This window comes from Gymnodraco acuticeps, unplaced genomic scaffold (genome assembly GCF_902827175.1).
Source record: "Gymnodraco acuticeps unplaced genomic scaffold, fGymAcu1.1, whole genome shotgun sequence".
Taxonomy (NCBI): Eukaryota; Metazoa; Chordata; class Actinopteri; order Perciformes; family Bathydraconidae; genus Gymnodraco; species Gymnodraco acuticeps.
In genome coordinates, this window is record NW_022991031.1 from 28,558 (window position 1) to 51,683 (window position 23,126).

The 23,126-nt window shown below is 39.7% G+C and overlaps 1 protein-coding gene across 1 annotated transcript in view; it reads left to right on the forward strand.

Moving 5' to 3' along the window:
* The window catches only part of LOC117559695 (cadherin-6-like), a gene marked incomplete at its 5' end in the record, with an annotated part of 82,701 nt that overhangs the window by 23,388 nt on the left and 36,187 nt on the right, over nucleotides 1-23,126 (forward strand). Inside the window, 5 exon segments of the mRNA XM_034236371.1 lie at nucleotides 1,670-1,964; nucleotides 2,079-2,198; nucleotides 2,951-3,124; nucleotides 19,403-19,590; nucleotides 21,014-21,273. Coding sequence (XP_034092262.1) covers nucleotides 1,670-1,964; nucleotides 2,079-2,198; nucleotides 2,951-3,124; nucleotides 19,403-19,590; nucleotides 21,014-21,273 — 1,037 coding nt within the window.

Here is a 23,126-nt window from a genome sequence, read left to right on the forward strand (position 1 = left end):
GAAAGAAAAAGTAAATCTGTTTCATATGGGTGTTGAGAGATGTATCCATAGATTTAGTCCCTAATTTTGCTCTCAAAGTGCACCAGATAGATGCATTTAACTTCAACATTTAAAAAAAAAATCTTCATGCATGCCCCCGGACCCCCCTAGAGGAGGTGATGTCCACCACCTGCCCACACCCCCTGTTAAATTGTCTCACCCACATTGAGGATGCTTCCTACGCCCATGTTTTATTCCATGCGTCAAGTTAGGCAAATTGGGTCCAAATGTTATTGCATCAATGATCTGTTAACATTAAAATCACTAAATATATGCTGTAACTATTTTGCTCTAGGCAACTCAAGGGCTCAGGTAATGTGATTACTATATGAATAATGGTCCAAAATAACATAAAATGCATAGGGTTTTTTGTTACGTAACATACTTTCGTCGCCGGCCGGCTGATACATGCCGCGCATTAAGTGGGTCTGTCTGTCAATTAATCCCCGGGCCACATTTTTCCCCCAGTCCGTCCCTGAATGCAGGGGTGGGGCACCACGTATACGGCCCGCGAGAGCATTTGATACGGCCCTCGAGGTCATTTATAAACACTCGCAAAAAAAAAGATTAAAGAAATCTAGACCGCAAAATAATTAAAAAAGCGAGTGCCTGACCTCCTGGTCAGGGTCCTTGAACACAACACAAGCCTAACGTGTCATCACGTGGTATATGTCTCGTCTGACAGGGGTGCAGTTATGCCGGAGAGCACAAGAACGCCACTCCGGCATTCAAAAATGGCAGTACCCATAAGGAACCGTACACATGCCGCAGTTTTTGCGTGGCTGTGTCTTAGTTGAAAGCCCAGTGGCGATCTGTTCATCTGTCATACTGATAATACAGTCAATAACTTTGTTGTTATTAGCATCTGGTTAGCTAGCTATGCTAACGAATATAAGAAGCTTTTTCTACAACCAGTGAGGTAAAGGCACATCTTTATATGATCATTATTTATAGTTATAAAAAAATAAGGTATAAAATACTATATGACAGTAAAAAAAAGTTGTTAATAAACAGAATACAGTTTAAAAGGGGAGTGATTTGTAAAATATCCATAAATAAAAATAAAATCTGCTTACAGTTCTGTTTTATATGGGTGTTGAGAGATGTATCCATAGATCTCTTAATGTTGCTCTCAAAGTGCACCAGATTAATGCTTTTAACTTCAACATTAAAAAAAAAATCTGGATTAAGAGGTTTCTTTTTCTTTGCACAGCATGAAAGAAAGGCAAAATAAATGGGCTGTGATTTTAGTATTTCTAAGCAGAGGTCAATCATTTGTATGGCCCTCGGAGGATGTTGAAAAAAATCGAAAAGGCCCTTGAGAGGAAAAAGGTTCCCCACCCCTGATGTAATGCATAGTGTTTATGTGGTGGGTAAGAGTCAGTGTCAGTGGGGTCCTGAGCCTTGTTAATGAGGCCAGTAGCAGACGGATATACTGTAGTGGACAGTGTGCTGTATAACTGCTTTTCAAAGATGGTCTTCCTGGTTGAATTTGCGCTAAGCTTCATAAGACAGATCTAAAAAAATCTAAGTTGATAGATCAGGTTAGGACCAAAATGTGTTTGTTTCTGAACCATTTAAGCATTCAGATGATCATTCAACTCGTTCCTCTCTCTGTGTCCATGTGCAGCTCCAGTCGGACCAGGACCACGGAAATGGGTTGGTAAAGTACATCCTGTCGGGCGAGGGGGCGGGCACTATATTTGTCATTGATGAGAACAACGGGGACCTACACGCCACACACCGCCTGGATCGCGAGGAGAAGGGTTTCTACATCCTCAGAGCCACCGTGGTGAACAAACGGACCGGACTGAAGCTGGAGCCGGAGACCGAGTTCACCGTCAAACTGCACGACATCAACGACAACGAGCCTCACTTCAGCAAGGAGCTTTACACCGGCAGTGTGCCGGAAAGGTCCGATATCGGTAAGCACGACTGACTGGACTTTCATTTGTTAGCTTAATGATTTTCAATATTAATCCCAGGGATGACCCAGATCTGGGGATATTTGTCATGACATGTCTACTTGCATCTCTCAGGGACATCAGTCATCCAGGTGACAGCTACAGATGCTGATGACAGTATGTATGGGAGCAGCGCCAGGCTGGTGTACAGCATCAGCCAGGGACACCCCTACTTCTCTGTGGACCCTACCACAGGTATGTCTTCTTCGAACCCCCCCCCCCCCAGCATCACCCTTGAAAGTTAACAGATTACATGTAAGGGGATTAGGTAGTTAATATAGTAATGGAAAAAGGTAACCGTATTCTGTTACAGTTACAATAGGAAATACTTAATCAGATTACTGGTACATCTTTTAAACAAATAGGAATGTCTAGTATGATTACAACATTACAATACATTTTTAAAATAAAGATCAATATATTATAGGTAGATGTACTACCTGAATTTTCTTTTTTGATTTTGATTTAGTCGATTTGTATATAATTCTTCTTAATTTTAAAGACCTTTTTGTTTTTGTAAATGCGCTAGTTGGATGAACTCTTTGTAGGAAGTTTTCGTGACAGTAGCCTCGCTATGATTTAAAATAAGAAAGTATATTAGAAATAATTAGTCCGTGAAAACATTATTTCTGAAAGTGAGAGCAGTAGAGTGGTGAGAATGACAGCAAGCACTAGCTACAAAAGTTATCCAAAACCATTTATACCCACTTTATCTTGTAAGAAAAAGTAGTAATAAGCATACTGTTATTTATATCCTGTCAGTCACGTTATTTACACTAACGGCTCTCTCAGACCAATCAGTCAAGTTAATTCATACCAACCGTAAACGCATTTTATTCTTACCTTAATAAAAACAATTGAATCTGATTTATTTGATTGTTGCATAAGGTTTACCATGATGTAGGATTGTGTTGGCATGTTATCAGCAGCATGTTATCTTTGTCCAGGTGTGATCCGGACGGCGCTGGGTCCTGGTGACATGGACCGCGAGCAGAGGGAGCATTATCAGGTGGTGATCGAGGCTAAGGACATGGCCGGACAGAGGGGGGGTCTCACTGGGACCACCGCGGTTAACATCACCCTCACTGATGTCAATGACAACCCTCCCCGCTTCATTCAGAGTAAGACAGCCTACACATGATGAAACACGGAGTCACACACTCTCGTTAGTTATACAGCTCAGAAGCAGCAGAAAGCATAGTTGTCATGTTATTTTCCATACCGTTTCACACTGAATGGAGTGGAGAAAACATCTTCAGAGTGTGAAAAACGTGCAATGACATTAATTGTGTCATTCCTTTTATCTTTCTAGATTTAGCTACATGTTGAGATTATAACAGTTAGCATTAGCCTGTGATATATGGTACACAGTATCAGCTGTCAGAACAACCCCTCAATGTCTGAAAGCAGCTTAAGGATAGCAGTTACATTAAACATTTAGAAAAGAAGCAAAAGGCATATCACAGGAAAACACAAGTTAATCAAGGTCCAGAGTTAGAGTTAGGGCTTGGGGACAGTTTCATCCCTGTTTGTTCATCTCTGTTAAACTAATTCAATGATGGATCAGTGATGGACAAGGTGAAAATCTGGTATATGGCGGACTGTGTATGTACAAGTTGCTAATTGAGGCCAAATTGTTACCTGGACAGTCAGCGGTGTCTAGTTTGTGAGTTCCTGTATATTAAATGGTCATTTCTGTACCATGGTCCTAGTAATATTGGATTTGAAAGTGTACAGAAGAACATTTAATTACATGTAATCCAGCCAAAGCGACTTTACATACATTTCAAAACAGTAAACATGCCAATAGGAGGAATTTGGGGGAAAGTATCTTGTCAAGAACACTTGAAACACATTTTTAGTGCAAGGGCTCTGATTGGTCGACACGTATTTATCCCCTGAGCCACATCCATTACACATAACCATATCAGAGAATCAAATCAAATCAAGTTTTATTTATATAGCACATTTATAAACGATTTTTGGTCGAGCCAAAGTGCTGTATATATAATAAAAATAGCCTACAGTAGAGACACTTTACAGCAAATACAACAGCACAGATTGTTCAGAATATCAGTATGAGGAAAACGACACCCTCTATCCTTAGACCCTCACATCGTACAAGGAAAAACTTCCAGAGAAAACCCACAGTTTAAGGGGAACATGGGAGAAACCTCAGGGAGAGCAACAGAGGAGGGATCCCTCTCCCAGGACGGACAGACGTGCAATAGATGCCGTGTGTAAATCGAAGAGATAATACATTTTACAGCATATAGACCGAATGTTAGGAAATGCATGTGTCTGTAATAAGAAGATGAATCCACGAGGATGTAAGCTACAATCCTGTGAAGCCATCAGGGAAGCAGCATGACGAGACCCAAGGCAGGACCGCAGAGACAGGTTCAGCCACGACCCGAAGTCCACGACTTAATCCAGAACTCAGGATAGAGGATCCAAGACACAGGACTACAGCAAGAGGATCAGCCTCGACTCCGGATCCCGGCGTAGATATAGATACAAAACAAGAAAAAAGATTTGGCTGGGTTAATCGGAACAAGAGAATACACAGACACAGACAGAGAGGGGAAAGGTCATTGGATAAAAGTTATTCTTGATAACTAGTGGTGCACGATAATTATCGGCCCGATAATTATCGGTCCGATATTAGGAATTATGACATCATCCCAATAAACCCGATTAAAGTATTAATAGCCCCGATAATATAAAATATATTTTTTGGGTAAAAAAAAAGAAAAAAATACTGCGGTGTGGGCTCTCGTCATACGGATTTGGATGAGGGGCACTTGTTTTTCACTCGGCTCCTCCCGTTTTGCCAGTACTGTGGTATTAGTGGTTTAGGAAGAGGGGAGTTTTTCACAAATCCAGCGCTCCCTAACTATTTCAGAGTTAGATAGTTCGCTTGCTATTTGTATTAACAAATGCAATGCAGAAGTTCCACGAGGAGGGAAAAAGGCAACGAGCTATAATACTTCCAACCTGATTAGTCACCTGAAACATCGCCATCGCTACGATGGTGTGTTAAAAGCATAGGAAGACGCCTGCGCTGCTAAACTAGCGGCAAATCCAAAGCCAGCTGCAAAGGCACCGGGGCTTTTACCTATCTACGAGGCTTTTGAAAAAGGCAAGAACTTTATTTGGGAAAATAAATATGGTCACTTTGAAGAGTCAAAACTGTTCTTGGCTTTGTTTTGTTCATAGTAGTAATGCTCATGTCATTTGCTCACTACTAGTCTTTTTTTTTACCACCAGGTGTGCAAAAACTACAGGTACATTTAATATATATTATATATTATATTATTATCGGTTATCGGTATCGGTCTTGAGAAGCAGGAAGTTATCGGTATCGGTTTCAAAAACCCAATATCGTGCATCCCTATTGATAACCCTCTAGAAAGATCTCATGAACTTCCCCACTCAATCTATCAAGACCCGAGCAGTTCTATTAGATATAGGATAAGAAACAGAGAGAGGGAGCACAACAACCTATCTCTTCGTCAGATGCACTCCCCGGCTTATCTAAGCGACTCTGTACCCCATTACCCTCTACAAGGCCATAGACCAGCAGAGAGAAAATGGGGGGTAGGTAAGGGTAAGGGTTTTTAAGAATAAACCACAAGGGTCTAAAGGAAAAAAAAAAGATGAAATATAAGGTACTATATTTTAAGTAATCCTATCTACTATTCCTATATTCGAATAATGTATAAACTATTTTTAAAATACTTTATGAAATCCTATGTTATGTTATAAATATTAAAATAAAGAACTAAATGAATAAATAAATAACTAAATAAATGAATAAATAGATAATTAAACAAAAGAGAAAAAGTGAGTTTTAACTGTTGAATTAAAAAACCCCAGGGTCTGGGCCGACCTCACATGGAGGGGCAAAGTATTCCAGAGCCTAGGGCCAGCCGCTGCGAAAGCTCGATGCCCTCGGGTTTTAAGCCTGGTCTTAGGCACTATCAACAACAGCTGATCAGCCGACCTTAAGGCTCTGCCTGGGGTGTAGCGATGGAGGAGTTCGGCTATATAGGCAGGAGCCAGCCCATTTAGGGCTTTAAAAACAAATAAAAGGAATTTAAAATCTATTCTGAACCGAACTGGAAGCCAGTGCAATGAAGCCAGAATTGGGGTGATATAGATAGAAATGGTCGGATAAAGCAGGATTATGCGGTTCGACTAATAGTTGCTCAATTTCAATACCATAAGTCAGAACAAGGTTTATTTACACTCTGACGGAAACCAACAGAATCTAATATAGAGTAAAATGCAACGGTAAGGCTATTTTTATCATCGTCAACATGAATATTAAAGTCACCTACGATAATTACTTTATCTGTTTTAAGTGCCAAAGTTGATAAAAACTCAGAGAATTCTGATAAGAATTCTGAATAAGGACCTGGTGCACGGTACACTGTAACAAATAAGATTGGCTGCAAAATGTTCCAGGTCGGATGCGTAAGACTAAAAACGAGACTTTCAAAGGAGGTATAATTTAATTTTGGTTTAGTATTGATAAGTAAACTTGAGTCAAAGATTGCTGCAACTCCACCTCCTCGGCCTGTGCCTCGGGTTTACATCATATTCTTCAAATAGTCAATCTGTCCCAGTTTGGCAAGACGTTGGACCCAAACACAGTCAAAACAAAAGAGGGAGGCAGGTATATATAAAACAAAACCGGGCAAGGTAAAACAAATAAAGACAAATTGAGTGCAGACCACAGAGGGCACGAGGAACACAGGCAGGAACACAGGGAATCAGACAGGAACAAAGACCACAAATATATATGTACACACAGGACCAATCAGAAAGACAAAACACAGCTGGAGGACCTTAGGTGAAAAGGATCAGACAATCAGGCGGGAAAACACAGACAGGAAGTAAGAAGAAAAGACAGGAAAAAATACATTTCAAAATAAAACTGGAAACAAAATAACACCAGGATCATGACACTAGTATCTGGCCATTTTACCCCAAAAATATATATGTTTACATACTGCGCCTGTAGTGATGTGTAGCCATGCAGACAGTTTGGGTTACTCTGAATAATCCAGAAGGTTTCAGTGGAACTACTCTGGTTCAAGAAATAGTTCCTAACTGACAGCCTCTTGGGATTGTCCAAAGTTACGGAGTACTGTCTCCGGAAAAAGATGATGCTATTGAATTTTTCAAAAGTAACTATTTTAGTGCTGTGAGCAAGATAGAATCAGGGTAAAACAGGAAACTACCACAGGGCCTCGTTCCTCCGGGGTCCCAAATATTTACTGTGGAAAAGAGTTCTGGTAACGTGATGTCATTCAAATATGTTTGGGAATATGCACGATTTAACCTGAAGTGACAGGAACCCTAAAGTTGCTTCTGCTCCTCTTAAAGTGGACCTATTATGCTATATTGGAAAAATATATTGTAGTATAGTATTTATGTATAAAAGACATCAAATAGTGCATTTTGCATGATAGGTCCCCTTTAAGTTTAAATACTTTTATTATTTTACTCCAAATTTGCCCTTATGAAGCATATTCAAAAATATATGATGCATGGTTATCGATGTGTTTTTTAATATTATTTGTGTGAACAGAGCGACAATGTGTGAATAAATATTTATTTAAAAATGTATAATTTAGAAAGATATCCACAAATGCTTTTAATATACTTGTACATTATTTTAATGTATTCACAGTTTATTTTTATAATATAGATTCAACTTGTGTTGTTCAAGTTCACAAATCTTTTTTTTGCATTTGTGGAAGGTTATTTAATGAAGAGACAACACAAGAAGACACTATCTCCATATAACGTAGTAATCAAATGATCACCAATGGTGGTGACAATACTTATTCTGGCAGCTTGATTTGGATTAACTAACAAACCAGACAGTACAGTGTTCACTTTAAAGTCAACTATTTTCAATCTTAAATAAATGGGTACCACTTTAGAATAAGACTACCCTTATTCCCTGGCAAACGGATTTACAAAACTCTTTCAAGGACACTTGTGACTCTCTCTGTTTGGTGCAACTAGTTAACTCGCCAACTCGGTTAAACCAAAAAGATTTAGAGAAGTCCACTTTGATTGATGTTATTCTTACAAACGCACCTCACCATTTCTCCGCAGTAGGCACGTTTTGTAATGATATAAGCGACCACTGCGCAATTGCTTGTGTGAGAACCTGTAAGATCCCTAAAGGAAAGCCACGTCTCATTCACAAGAGGCAATTCAAACATTTCGATGAGCAGGCGTTTCTACATGATGTTTTTAATAGTGATTTACACATTGTTTCACTTATGACCGATGTTGAGTTAGCATGGAATTATTTTAAATCCACCTTCTTGTCTATATGTGACAAGCATGCTCCTTTTAGGACATCTAGGATAAGCGGTAAATACAACCCCTGGTTTAATGATTCTATATCCTCTCTCATTCGACAGAGAGACACTGCCTGGGCTAAAGCAAAGAAATCGAATATTCCATTAGATTGGAATCTGTATAGGACATTAAGAAACAAATGCACTAAGCTGATTAAAGACTCTAAATGTGCCTACTATCTTAATGCAATACATGACAATTTGAATAACCCTGCAAAGTTTTGGAAACTTGTTAAATCCTCCTCAGGTTCTATCACTCCAAACAGCCTTCCTGATCTCTTAAGGGTAAATCAGAGTGAAATCAAGGGCAAAATAGATATTGCAGACAGCTTTAATAATTATTTTATTTCTGCTGGCTCAATCTTTGATTCTAGCAACTCAGGGATGATTGCTGCAGAAGGAGAGCCAGGTCCTCCGCCACTTGACCCTGATCAACTGTTCGCCTTTGCCCCCATCTTGACCTCTCAGGTTCACAAAGCTTTAATGAGCCTAGATGTAAAGAAATCTTCAGGCCCAGACAAGATAGAGCCGTTCTTCTTCAAAGTTGCTGCAGGTCTGATTGCAGAACCCATAACCTCTATTTTGAATCTCAGTCTTTGTGCTGGTGAATTGCCTAGCTCCTGGAAGTCGGCCATGGTTCTCCCCTTGTTAAAGGGCGGAGACCCCTCTGACCTAAATAATTATCGCCCTATTTCCAGACTGTCTGTAATGGCCAAAATCTTTGAATCTCTTGTAAACGAACAACTGAAAAAGTTTCTAACTGACCATAATATTCTTAACGAGTCTCAGTCAGGCTTCAGATCAGGCCATAGTACTACTTCAGCGGCTATGCTAGTCTCAAATGACATAATTGAAGCACTAGACAAGAAAAAACACTGTGCAGCATTGTTTGTTGATCTGTCTAAAGCTTTTGATTCTGTGGATCATGCATTGCTACTGCAGAGGCTTGGCTGCATAGGTCTTGGCAAAATGGCTTTGAGCTGGTTTAAAAACTATCTATCTGAAAGAACTCAGTGTGTCTCAGTAGAAGATTATACCTCAGCTGCTCTTACTGTAAACAAAGGTGTTCCACAAGGTTCTATTTTGGCCCCTGTCTTATTCTCCATCTTTATAAATGAACTAGGAAATGGGATAAACCCAGCACGGTTTCATTTATACGCCGATGATACAGTTGTTTACACAGTGGCTTCCTCTTTAACCCAGGCCATAGAGCTTCTACAGGATGCTTGTAATACACTGCAACACTCCTTGCTAAGGCTAAGACTGGTCCTTAATGCAAAAAAGACCAAGTACATGACCTTCTCTCGCTCTCGAGCCAATACAGCTGTCCCTCCGATTCTGACACTGGAAGGGACATGCCTTGACAAAGTAGCATCCTACAAATATCTGGGCATATGGATTGATGAAAAGATGGCCTTTGATGTTCATATTGGGAACCTACTGAGAAAACTTAGACCTAAACTGGGCTTTTTCTTCCGTTTAAAGAAATGTTTCCCGTCTGAAGCCAGGAAGAGAATTGTGCAGAGTTCCTTTCTGTCTGTATTAGACTATGGCGATGTGATCTATATGCATGCTCCTTCCTCCCTGCTTAAAAAGCTGGATTCTGCGTACCATACTGCTATACGTTTTGTAACGGGTGCAGGCTCTCGCACCCACCACTGCACTTTGTATCAATCCCTAGGATGGTCCTCTCTGTACCAAAGAAGACAATCACACATGTTGATTTTTATCCTTAAGTCATTGCTAGGTAAGCTGCCCTTATATATCTCCAGACTTCTGTCCTTTTATACTTGCTTTTTTAATACCAGACGAGCAGCAAATGGGATGCTTTTAAATGTTCCTTTGATGCAGTCAGAGCTTGGTAAAGCTGCATTCTCCCACTATGCTCCCTTTTTATGGAATACGCTGCAAGTAAAACTTTGTCGAGAGGCACTTCCTACTGTAAATGCTTTTAAAGGTATGCTACGATTAGCCCTTCATGAAACATGTAACTGTTTTACCTGATGCTATTGCTGATGTGATTATGCTTCTTGCCACTGCACAAATGGCCTTCTGTATTTATATTTGAATTGTATGTTTTTTGTTTAATGCCCTTGTTTTATGTTGAAACTTGTTGTGTGCCGTGTTGGTCAGGACTCCCTGGAAGAAGAGATCTTGTATCTCAATGGGACATTCCTGGATAAATAAAGGATAAATAAAAAAAATAAAATAAAATAAAACCCTTATAAAGGGTTTACGAATAGTTTATAATTCATTTATTAATTAGGTTGTGAACACTTTATAAATCATTAATAAGCTTTTATAAGACATGAGATAAACAGGGCAACTGTGACCGGTTGCTTGCCAAATAGTGAGCCCACATGTATCTGTACCGCTAAGCCTTGTATTGGCTACTTAGCTTACTTCGTCTTCTTCATCAGCCAGCTTCCTTGGTATCTGTTGTTCTCTGAGTTGATTCCCCTCCTTCCATCTTGATGTTTCTTGGCATCTCTTATGACCATTAATGAATGAGTCACTAACATAACTACTGAAAGGGAGCCTTATTGTAAAGTGTGAAACACATCACCATCTATTGATGAGTCACTAACATTTATAACTACTGAAAGGGTGCGTTGTTTTTAACTTTAATACACATGTCCATTTATGGATGAGTTATAACATTCACGCTGACCTAATACACATTTTTCACATGAAATGCAAAGTAAAATGCAAAAGAGCCAAGCAAAACATTTTATTCACAGATGAAGAAAAATTAGGACTCGAAGTAATGACTGTTTAGTATGACTGATACACATACAGTATGTAAACATAAAAGCTTTTCTCAGACATAAATGTAAGACTTGGTAAGACATAATGGTACTCAGACTGGAAAGGCTTTGTGTATATCCTTGAACAAGCGTCCAAGCAGTCCATCAGGGTGAGCAGAGCCAAGAGGACCATTCAAGAACCTTGAGGTGTTTCTCCAACAAAAATGCACACAAATTACAGTAAAAATTGTTGCACATCATGTTTCAAAATGCCATACTTGTTTATTAGGTGCATTGTATAACATCATTTAAGGATAATTATACAGTCGTAAAAATTATTTGTATTCTTTTGTACAAAAAAGCCCAGTCAATAACTGCCGAACATCAGAACTCGGTACAATACCTTCTCCCAGACACAAATACTAAAATAAAATTGTTTACTTTAATTTACTTTAATTTTAACCAATGCTTACTATTTATTTGATACCAATTTGGTAATATAATTAATAAAAATAACAAGGTTTGGGTTTGTTATTCAGATATGACTGTGACGTTAACGTGTAAGCTCAATAATGAACTCCAGCTCAACCAACCATATTGTGATATCTAAGTAATCATCTTGAAATTTGACAATAATATTTGTAATATACACACATCTTATTGTGAGGTTGATTTCACATACACTAGGCCGCTCTTCAACAGTACTTTGGCGTTAGCTTGTCTACATAATCGATCATAGCAACTTTAAATTAACCTTATCAATGCATAAAGTTACCTATCTAATAAAATATCTCTCTAACTTATAAGGATGACCTTATTTTACCAACCTCAAACAGAAGCCGTTTGTTCTACAGTATTATCCCACTTAATGCTTAACACTTCTCAATAGAGTGGTGGAGTGACGCGTCCTAAAACCCGGAAGTAAGCTTCTTCCGGTTCCAAAAAAAACAAAAAAACAACAACGACAAAAAAGCAATGCAATAGCTCGAAATAAGGTCTGTGGTTGACACACATTTAACCCTCTGAGGCCCACATAGGACATTTCTGTTTTTGTATATTTTTGTGTTTTGCCTTATAAATTGTCATTTCTTTACAGTATAATCAAGTTTGACACATCCCAGAAATCAGCACAACCTCAGCTAATGATATATGTCACTCATTAGAGACGTATAATATAATATGGGATATCTGCCCATTAACTTTTTTTTTTTTTTTTAAACGGAGCTTGAATTATTTACTTGTTTCATTCAAAAGAACTGCTAACCTTAACATTGAAAGAAACATTCAACACAGACAATTGAACACATTTATCATCATTGTATCAGAACTGATTAGAAGATTCTAACTTCTTCTGTTCATTAGTTATGCCCATTCTTTTGGGCAGTGTCCATGGGCGTTTTTTTTTGCCAGGAATTGTCTTTTTTTTTGTCAAGGCTACATATGATATATATCATGGCAGTTCCTTTTCACAATCACACATGGCATGCTGAGAAGATTCGTCTGAATTTTCATCGACATCGTCCCCTTGAAAGATCAGCTCCAAAGCCTCAGCTGTAGTAAACTTCCTTGCCATACCACAGTTTACTTTCAAAACACTAAAATAACGTATTCCAACTTTTAATTTGTTTTCGCGCGTGGAATTATACCGGCTCTCGTTTCAGTACACATAACAACGGAACTGACAGGCAACCCTCTGAATCAGACTCCGATTGGCTGTGACTGCATCCACTCAGAGTGTCCGATTCAGAAACGTGACTCTTACACTCTTTACATCACAAACAAAGATGGTGGATGAGAACAGATCTATAAAACATACAAAATGATAAGCAATGCGCCAGAATCAAGGTGAGACTATCCGCATCTTTAAAAACTTTACGCACATCCGTTTCACCGAATTAAGTAAACGCCTCTCAATGAAAAACTTAATAGAGTTGTTTATTGCCAAATGAACTGTGGAGGCTGTGGCTCAGTGGGATAGTGCGCTGAACTGAGTGCGCTGAACTTTGAATCAGGGGATAGCAAGTTTGAGTCCCACTGCATTCAGCATGTCATTGTGTCCCTGGGCAAGACACTTCACCCCAAATTGCTCCTGTGGGGATTGTCCACAGTACTGAATGTATGTAGTAGCTTTGGATAAAAGCGTCTAACAAGTGACATGTAATGTAATTGCCGTTTCTGTAGTTTAAGAGGATAAACACGGCATGTCTCTGGCTGAAACAGCTGAGAAGTTATGACGCTTTGAACACAACGTGATATTTGGGATCGTATACGGCCCCGTGGGTCTCAGAGGGTTACGAGTAGGGATGGGTATCGTTTGAAATGTATCGATTCCGATTCCGGCTCTGCTTATCGATTCCGGTTCTTATCGATTCCCCGTTTCGATTCCAAAATTGCAAAAGAAAGAGGTCAAACGTTTAGATAACAAAAATATCTTTATTCTTTTAAGCTTTAACTGACACTGACACTGGAGGGCGTGGGGAGCCTCGCTGCGAACTGTGGACCTCTGTCGCCTGTCAGCGCAACTTACATGATGCCGTTTAAAAAAATTAAGGGCGGTGCCGGCCGCAGCGTACCGAGCCGGCCGTCAACGGCCCGCTGAACGGCCGTTCTGTGATTCTCCAGAACACACAGATGGCCAGTCCGCCGCTGAATTCCACTGGGTCCCCACGGAGCAGACAGACCCGGTGGAATACAGGGTCTACCGTGTTTAGGAACCATTAAGCAGAACCAAAATTGTTTATTTTGTATGGGTACCCGGTACCCGGCATTTTCTTATTGGTTCTCACCTGGAACCGAGTTTAGATTCCCAACCCTAGTTACGAGACGGATCACGTTTTGTTCAGTCGGAATAATCTCCACATGTCTACCCTAATTTTATAATTTTATAATCATAAATCGAATCGATAGATTTATGATGGATAGATTTATGATTTTTCTTTAGGGCGCGTCACTGCACCACTCTATTATGTTTGAACTTGGGGGCTACAATTAGCATCGTTAGCACAGATGTAGCTACCACTTGCTTACTACATGCTAACCCAAGCCTAAACATTCATTAATCAGCAATCAACAATTAGGCCCCCCCCCCTACCTCACAGACCTGCTGCACCACCACACCCCTTCCCGCTGCCTCCGCTCATCAGAAGCCAACCTCCTATCCATCCCCACCCGCATCAATCACCGGACCTGGGGGGACAGAGCCTTCTCCATCGCTGCCCCCTCCCTCTGGAACTCACTCCCCCAACCCATCAGAGACTGCACTGACCTCACCACCTTCAAAAAACTCACAAAAACTCACTTCTTCAATCTGGCTTTTAATGTGTGATTGTTTTTGTATTATTTGACTTTAACTTTAAATATATATATGTATTTGTTGTTCTATTCTTTTCACTATATCTGTAAAGCGTCTTTGAGCACCTGTAAACGCGCTAACAAAATAAATCTATTATTATTATTATTAACGTTAGCTGACTAAAAACATAAGCAACACATAAATAAAGTACTCGAATTTCACTTACCGCAAAACCGCATTCATGCACCGTCTGTTTTAACCGCAGAGTGAGTCACAATAGTCCGATTTAAGCATGAAGAATCGTCCACAAAGCACCAGCACAACAAACACGGCCGAGTTCAAATAATGTTCCCCGGATGAGCTGAGCAGGCAGAGCCCCTGTAGCTTCACGGAGCAGCTAGCAGAGAGACAGAAAGCTAACAACAGCAGTCACTGGAATGACCTGTCAATCATGTGACCACGCCCTAATTTATGCATAACTTTAATATAACTTAAACAAATTATAAATGGTTGTAACTCATTAATAAATGGGAATGTGTTTTACACTTTACAAGGCTCCCTTTTGGCAATTATACATGTTAGTAACTCATAAATAAATGGTCATAAAGAGATGCCAAGAAACATCAAGATGGAAGGGGGAGAATCAACTCAGTGAACAACAGATACCAAGGATGCTGGCTGATGAAGAAGACGAAGTAAGCAAGGTAGCCAATATAAGGCTTCGTCATCTTGCCAAATAGTGAGCCTGTGGTGATGTATGAAAACTATGTTAGAACTGGTTTATAAATGGTTCTTAATGATTAACAAAGTGTTTACAACCTAATTAATAACCTAATTATAAACTCTTTATTAATCCTTTATAAGGGTAGTCTTATTGTAAAGTGGTACCGCTAAGGGTGCTAACTAGCATGAGCCACTAGCCAATACTGAATTCATTGTTAGACACACTTGGTGTCAAATGTTACGTTAGCCTTGTCGCTATTTGTATTATCTTGCTCTGTTCTGCTAGTAAAAAAAAAAAACCTCTTGGTGAAACATGGATAAGATGTATTTAAAGAAAATGATTCTCAATATGTTGTATACTAGTGTCACTCAGCAGCAGTAACATCTGTAGAAAGTTAGTGTGCTGCTGTACAGTTGAAGTTTGAATACAGCAACAGCTGGCGGAAGTGTGGCAGCTTTTTATCAAGAAGCTGTATTTGCCTATAGTGTGAGTGTGTGTGTTTCAGTGTAAAATAGTAAAGTACTTCTCTGCCGGCCTCGATCACATCCGTCATTCTCTTGTCTAATCCCTATAAATTGACATGAAGGCAGAACCTCGTTCTCCGGCTCTCTGGCTTTCTTTATCCATCTCTTCATCTTCTAATTGTTTTCCCCCTCCCTCTCCATCTCTGCCTGGCTCAATCACGCTCTCTGTATCAGAGTGTCACTTTCTCCCTCCTCCTCTCCACCCAGCATTAGCACCCATTCACTTACTGTTTGTGTCTCCAGTTCAGGGTGCACAATAAAATCAGCCGCGGATCTGCTGAACAGATTGCACGTGGCACCATCGTTCTGTTTAGGTCACCACACTTAACACACACACATGCCTGTACTTCTACCAGTATGAGGACACATCAACATGTATATCCTGAATGTTTCCTGTCCCTTAACCCCAAACCCTGTCCTTCACACTGAATTGCCTCTTATACAAGTGGAGAACACACACACACACACACGCACGCACGCACGCACGCACGCACAGACACAAACACACACACACACACACACACACACACGTGTTAGTCATTTCACTTCACACCACGTCTTCAATCAGCGCTGTCAGTGTCTGAGCCAAGAGAGAAAACTGAGTGAAGATGAAATGTGCTTCTCCTCCAGGCTCCCACTTTTCTTTTTTGTTGGTTTGATTTTTTTGCTAAAAAATATAAAAAGACTACTAATAGTATTGGAATAGTAGAGTAAAAAAAGCCTTTTGTGGCCTCAGTTTCTGAGTTTGAGCATATATGTTTGCAGGGTAAAATGACCACTGAGTATGGGTAATTATTAGGATATAATAAAAAAAGAACTGGTTCTCAAGTGGACATTTCAGTGGACATTTCAGTGGACAGCTGGCAAGCTAGCAGAGAAGCATATGTGCATAAGTATGTGCCATGAAGCAAGTGAAATGCTTCTTTTTTTTGTGGTGGCAACTGCAGCTGTTGCAGTGTGATAATATGTGTACACACATTAGCACATCCTTTATCTCACTCCCTCTGTCTGTGACTACACGCACACAAACACACATAAGTACACCAAAACAGTGGCAGGTTGAGTAGTGTGTAGCTGCCAGGGTGTGTGACGCCTGCTGTGTCACAGCAGCATATAATTACCCACTCAAGTGTTTTATACACACCACTAGATGGAGTGTACACACACACACACACACACACACACACACACACACACACACACACACACACACACACACACACACACACACACACACACACACACACACACACACATTGTGAGTAAAGGAAAGTTTTCTGATATGAAACTGCCCCAGGTTCGTACAGCAGAGTGACATCTCATGTGCATTCATTTAGCGTGTTTGTGTGCAGAACCGGGCTTTCCTGACGAGGAGGAACACTCTTAGCCCCAGCCATCTCAAACTGCCATAATAAACTGATGGCAGAACACAATGTTAGCGCTTATTCCAGAGAACAAAGACATTCATCACAAAAAAATTTGAAATGCATTTTTAAATGATGATGAAGTCAGCAGTCTGTTGGAGAGACATTGTTCCAGCGACTGGCTTCCATCAGCATTAACAAGAATGCTTCTTTTGTTCCTGGTGTCTACCTGTCTCACCTCATTTCAAAAGTTCAGACAACACTAAGATGTAGTTTCTTCACTCAGCATTCATTCAGTCATTTATTTTTCAAGGAAGAACAAACTTTCTCCATGTTATTTGGTTTCATGGGTTTGCATCCATCCTCAAAATACCTATAACCATCGGTGTGTAATGAGCATTTTGTCACCTGTGCAGCTCTGACATCCGTCTATAATTGTGTGTTAAAATAACATGAAGGTCAATGTACTACATTATATAAAAGAAGAGAAGAAGAACGTGACCCTTTATTGATCCCCTCAGGAGAATAAAGTGTTTCACTGTCATTGTACTCACAGAACATATACTCACATGCGTATACCTATACACATATGGTCTGAAAACGTATAGGCAGCAACACATGACTTGTTTGGGAGAATGCCAAAAGGAAAACCTCTCCAGCTACCCGACCATACTCCGTATTCTTTATTTTGGTCTGATCAAGACTTGAACCAGCGACTCTTCGGTTCCCAAGCTAAGTCCCTACAGGCTGAGCTACTGCTGGTCTTTTTAGAATAGAAAAGGTGGGTTGATAGGCTTCTTGATCAATACCAATTGGTCTCTACTCACAGAGTTATGTTCTAGCTTCTGTGTAAAGTCAGGTTTATTTGTGCTGCACTTAATCACAATAGCTTCCTAAAAGGGCCTCAGAGGGCAACATTAGACAAGAAGTGCTAACTGCTGGCTTAATGGACAAATCGCCCCAAACACCCGAAAGGAACATTTTTAGAAACCTTGAGTGGTATAATGTGTAAAAACCCTCCTCAGTGGTTACAAATCAGCAATGAGCAAATGTCAAGGTAGTGTATTATTGACAGACTGGAATAAATGGCGCACACATATTAGTCTCAAATGGGCAATAACAAATGAAGCGGCAGCACAGCAGCCTTTAGGGGGCAAACCCAGCAATCAAAGGTCTGGTACTGTGGACTGATGTTTTATGTCAACACTTTTATCGAGGTAGATTTCTTTAGCACCCACTTGCAATGGATCAATCATCAGAATACCGATGGATTTGTAAGTTTTGGATGTTTTAAAGGGTTACTTCATATTCACCAAAGTTTGGATACGTAAGTGATCGAGGCAGCAGTTAACAAGCAACTCTTCAGAGCAAGGTAGAGCAGGGAAAATATTCTAAATATAGCTTACACCTTAACTGATATTGCATTTTAAGGTGCACTAACATTACATTACATTACAATTTCATTTCAGTGCAAGTTGTTATCAGCCATCACACCAATCCAGAATGTTATGGAAATCATTATGAATCGCTATCTGTAGAATTAGAAAATGCTTCACTTTATTTATCTGGTGATTGAATCAAACATGACTGTGCCAATTTTTTTTGACACAGTGCCAATAACTTTATCAGTGGAGACACAGCATTCATGTTACAAAGTAACCGAAGCAGGAATATGTGCTTATGTGAAGTTGCTTTAGCAAAAGTTGAGAAAAGTTCATCCTTTGGTCCTCAGATCAGCGCTCTGCACTGAACCACTGGCTACATCGTTTTTTAGGCAGGCCTGGCCCAGATGTGTTCTCATCCCGTAGAGTGGAATATACGTCATTAGTGATGTCGTTTTTTAGGCCAACCTTGAAGTTAGCTTCCTCAACAAACAGCAATGAGATTTTTCCATTGGATTTAGAAATATTGTGGGAAATACACGTGTATGATAAAACATGTTCAGCAGGGTAATCTCCAGTATTAACACCACTTTATGATTTTTGGAAGAATAAATGCAACCGGCAGAAGAAAACAAATCTAACTTTAGGCTATAAACGAACTAGATCATCACATGACTTCACGTCACAACCGCTAAGCTAAAGGTGGCTAATGTTCAGCGTGATGAAGTTTCGTAGTCTTTTTTAGTCACTTGTTAGCCCTTACATAGATTTTGAATTGTTTTGTCAAAATGTAAAAATCTCTTCAGCTTGTGTTAACCACAGACCTTATTAAAGGTATCACACCACTGTGTGTGTTGAAGTCCGAAATAAGCAATTGTATATATTGGCTAATAGTAGTAACATTGATAAGTAGCATCACGTTAAAGCAGCAGCAGTCTTATATCATGCAGCTGACTCCTGTTTGTTTGTTTGTTTCTTAGGTATTTACCAGTTCAGAGTTGCTGAGTCGGCCAAGTCCGGTACTTCAGTCGGGAGAATCGTAGCCACCGACAGAGACATCGGGAAGAACGCTGAGATGTTTTTCACCATCGTCAGCGGGGACGGCATGGACATGTTCGACATCGCCACCGACAAGGACACCCAGGACGGGGTCATCAGCGTCGGCAAGGTGAGGCACAACTCACATTACATTATAAACTAGGAAGAAATAAGTCCAAACATGGCATATTATATAAGATATCAAAAGCTCCTAAAAGAGAGCAGAGAAAATATCACAGAATGAAGTCAAAGGGCATCTTTTTGTAAAAAAAACTGTGAGATATGTAGCTTTCCTGATGCCCTCATTCAAATGGACTGGCTTTTAATTATCTTGATATTTTTCTCACGGCATTAAATAAAATAAATGGTAAAGCAGTGATTCACAGATCCCACTCTTTCTACTCATAGGGATCCTGCCCACGTAGTCTGTTTTACACGTACTGTTAAATATGCAAAGCCTCTGCATGCTTGACAGATGAAAGAAACCAAATTAAACGTATTCATCTTCACCCCCCCCCCCCCCCTCCAAATCCTAGTCTTTGCAGCAGGACTTGGGCTTTTTTCTATCACAGTGTCCTCACAGAGTGCCTGTTTACTGATGTACAATCAAATTTGATATATAGAAATTCTTTGTTCTTCCTGCTGACACAACCTTAAGAAAAGTATGCCAGCTTCCACAAAGAAGTAATGATACTGTGTCAGCAGGATACGAGATGAGGACAATTTCCAGGATTCCTTAAAGGAAGCAGGCAGCTCATGTAGAGCTAGATATGAGCCTTTGTTCTGCTTTCAAACAACCATGCAGTACTGTCCAGCTGATGTCGAGAAACACATTCCAACACTATTTGCACTTTTGAGAAACTATTATCATTTGTCATCAGATTGAATCTGTCAGCAGCTTTATATCAGTTTTTATTAATGTTAGATTTTTCCCTCTAGCAGCGTGCGCCGCTTCTTTTCATTATTTTATCATTCTGAAAGTCATGATACAAGAAAAGAGATGTATTTGTACATCCCATACATCCTGTCTTTGACGCTCAACTCCTCAGCTATCAAATAAAATGGGTTCACGACTACTAGTAATGTAGAGTATAGAAATGCTCTTTATGTTTTTTTGGCTCAGCTATACGTGGCTACATAATAAGTAATAGCAAATCCTTTTTGAATAACAGGCTAGTCGAGTTCCTGACAATTGGGATTCTGCTGTCTTGTACATATCCCATAGAGTTCAAATCGTCTGTTAACCGTCCTGTTGTCCTTCGGTCCAATTTGACCCGTTTCCAAATGTTTTCGTCGGGATAAGGTTTTACAACCCGTTTAAAGAGAGTGAACAAACTGCCCAATCACTCCTTCATCTCCAAAAAATATCAAATAACCCAGAGCCTGAAGCTGCCTTCAAAGTAAAAGCATAAACAACTACTCACATTTTATTTAATAACCACACCAAAAATGATCAAATTAGTATTTACAAAAGAGTTTCATTTAACTATTAAATGTAACAACACACTGATTATCTCCAATCACTGTACCAACGTCCTCTTCCTCCTCTGCAGCCTCTGCAGCCTCTGGACTTCGAGAAGAAGCCGTCCTACACTGTGGAGATCCAGGTCCAGAACACGCAGGTGGACCCCCGCTTCATGTCGGCGGGCTCCAAAGACATGGCCACGGTCCGGATCGGCGTGGAAGACGTGGACGAGCCGCCGCTGTTCTACAAAGCCAGCTACCTGATGGAGGTGAAGGAGGATGCTGCGGTGGGCGTGGCCGTGGGCTCCGTCAGCGCCATGGACCCCGACGGAGCGCGCAGCATGGTCAAGTAAGGAAGAAACCCCCTCCATTAGAATTTCTTAACCTGTTAACCCCTGAACCTGTTTTTCAGGTCTCAGGCTCGAAAATGACATTCCCAGAACAAATGACTATAACTTCACTTCTAAAAGGGGTAAATTAATAATATTTGTTCTCAAAGCAATGATAAACCTGTGAGTTGGATGTAGAAAAGTCAGAATCAATATAGATATTTTTTATTTTAAAGTAAATTCAGATTGAACATAAATTATAGAGTCCGTCCAACAAAAAAAATATTACTTATAGTGAAAACCACCCTTGATTTGAATGATTGGATAGTTGACTAAAAGCTTTAGGAATCCAAACTATAACATATAATAAGTACCCTGTATCAAGATTGATGCAAAATAAGTGACATTTGACCTTTTTAAAGAGGTTTAGCTAAATAAAACCCACCTCTGGGGTTATTTGGGTGGATTTGCCGTTTCTGGAACCCATTGGTCGATTTTGGTGATTGACATCTCTTTTGAACCGTTAGAGCCAATAGAATCAAAGGGGAGATCCACCTACACATTAACATTGAGGAGTTAGAGTGATGCGCACGCAGTTTGCGTTTTTATCGTTTTAATGCCATTGAACACAACTTTTGTCAGAAAAACAGCAACGGTAAGACTATTTGCCGTTTTTGTTCCGTAAACAGGGGTAGACATTAAGGGTAAAAAGCCACTGGCCCTCCGGGCCGGTGGAATTGTATTGTCACTGGCCCGGAGCATTCGTTCAAAAAAAATCGACTAAAGAAAAGAAGAAAATTAACAGATTTGTTGCAATAGTAATTTATGCACTAACTATATTACTACTTGTACTACAACATTTGAACAATCAGTTCTTCCTCATTTTCCTCAATTGTTCATATTTGGTTTATTAAAATAATGATATTGTGGTCATTGTTAAAAAAATTCTGCTATTATTATGAGTATTATTATTTGTATAATGCACTTTCTGCCTTCCTGTCATCAGGAGTTAGAAATGTAATGGCTATAGATTAGATTAAATCCTTCATTATCCTAAACTGCTGGGACATTTCCCTAATACCTTTATATTGTCTACTCTTCACTCACTTGTCAGCATAGGTCGGCATTGATGTACAGAGCCGACTAGTGCTGCGTACCTGGACTCACATTCAGGTTCAGGTCCGGACTCAAGTCCAGAGGTTCAGGTTCAGGTCCGGACTTATAAGTCCGGACCTGAACCCATGGCTTGTGTCAAGTTGTGTGAGTAACTAAAGTGAACTTATTTTGAGATAATTATCAATTGAAAATTAACTCATAATCAACTCAAATTCAAACTCGTCAGGTTTATTGTGCTCCCTTCCAACTTGTGTCTACATTTCTCTACAAAGTACAAATTAGTCTACTAAGTCCACTTAGTCTACAAATGACTTATGACAGCAACTACAGTGAACTACTACAAAGTTCAAACATTTATTTAATTTACCAAACTAAAGTAACCAAACAGTCCTTGAGCTGACTGAGCCTAAATCCCTAAAACGTTGCTGAAAGGTAGAGTGTAGAGTAGACTATACGCATTACACTGTTACACACCTACTATACAGTAAAGGCTACACTGTAGTGACTGTACAGTCAGAGTGTACTGTACTGTCTGTACACCATGTATTTTCTACAACTCTACATGTGTACATTATACAGTACATACTACATACATAGTGATGTACATACTGTTTGAAATTAAAATCAATGTTGATATGGCGTAATTTTGAATTAAATACACTATTTAATTTAAATCAGTTTTATTCTGAAAAAACCGGAAGTTCACACTATTAACTTAATACTTTTATTCTGAAAATTATTCACTTCCGGTTAGCAT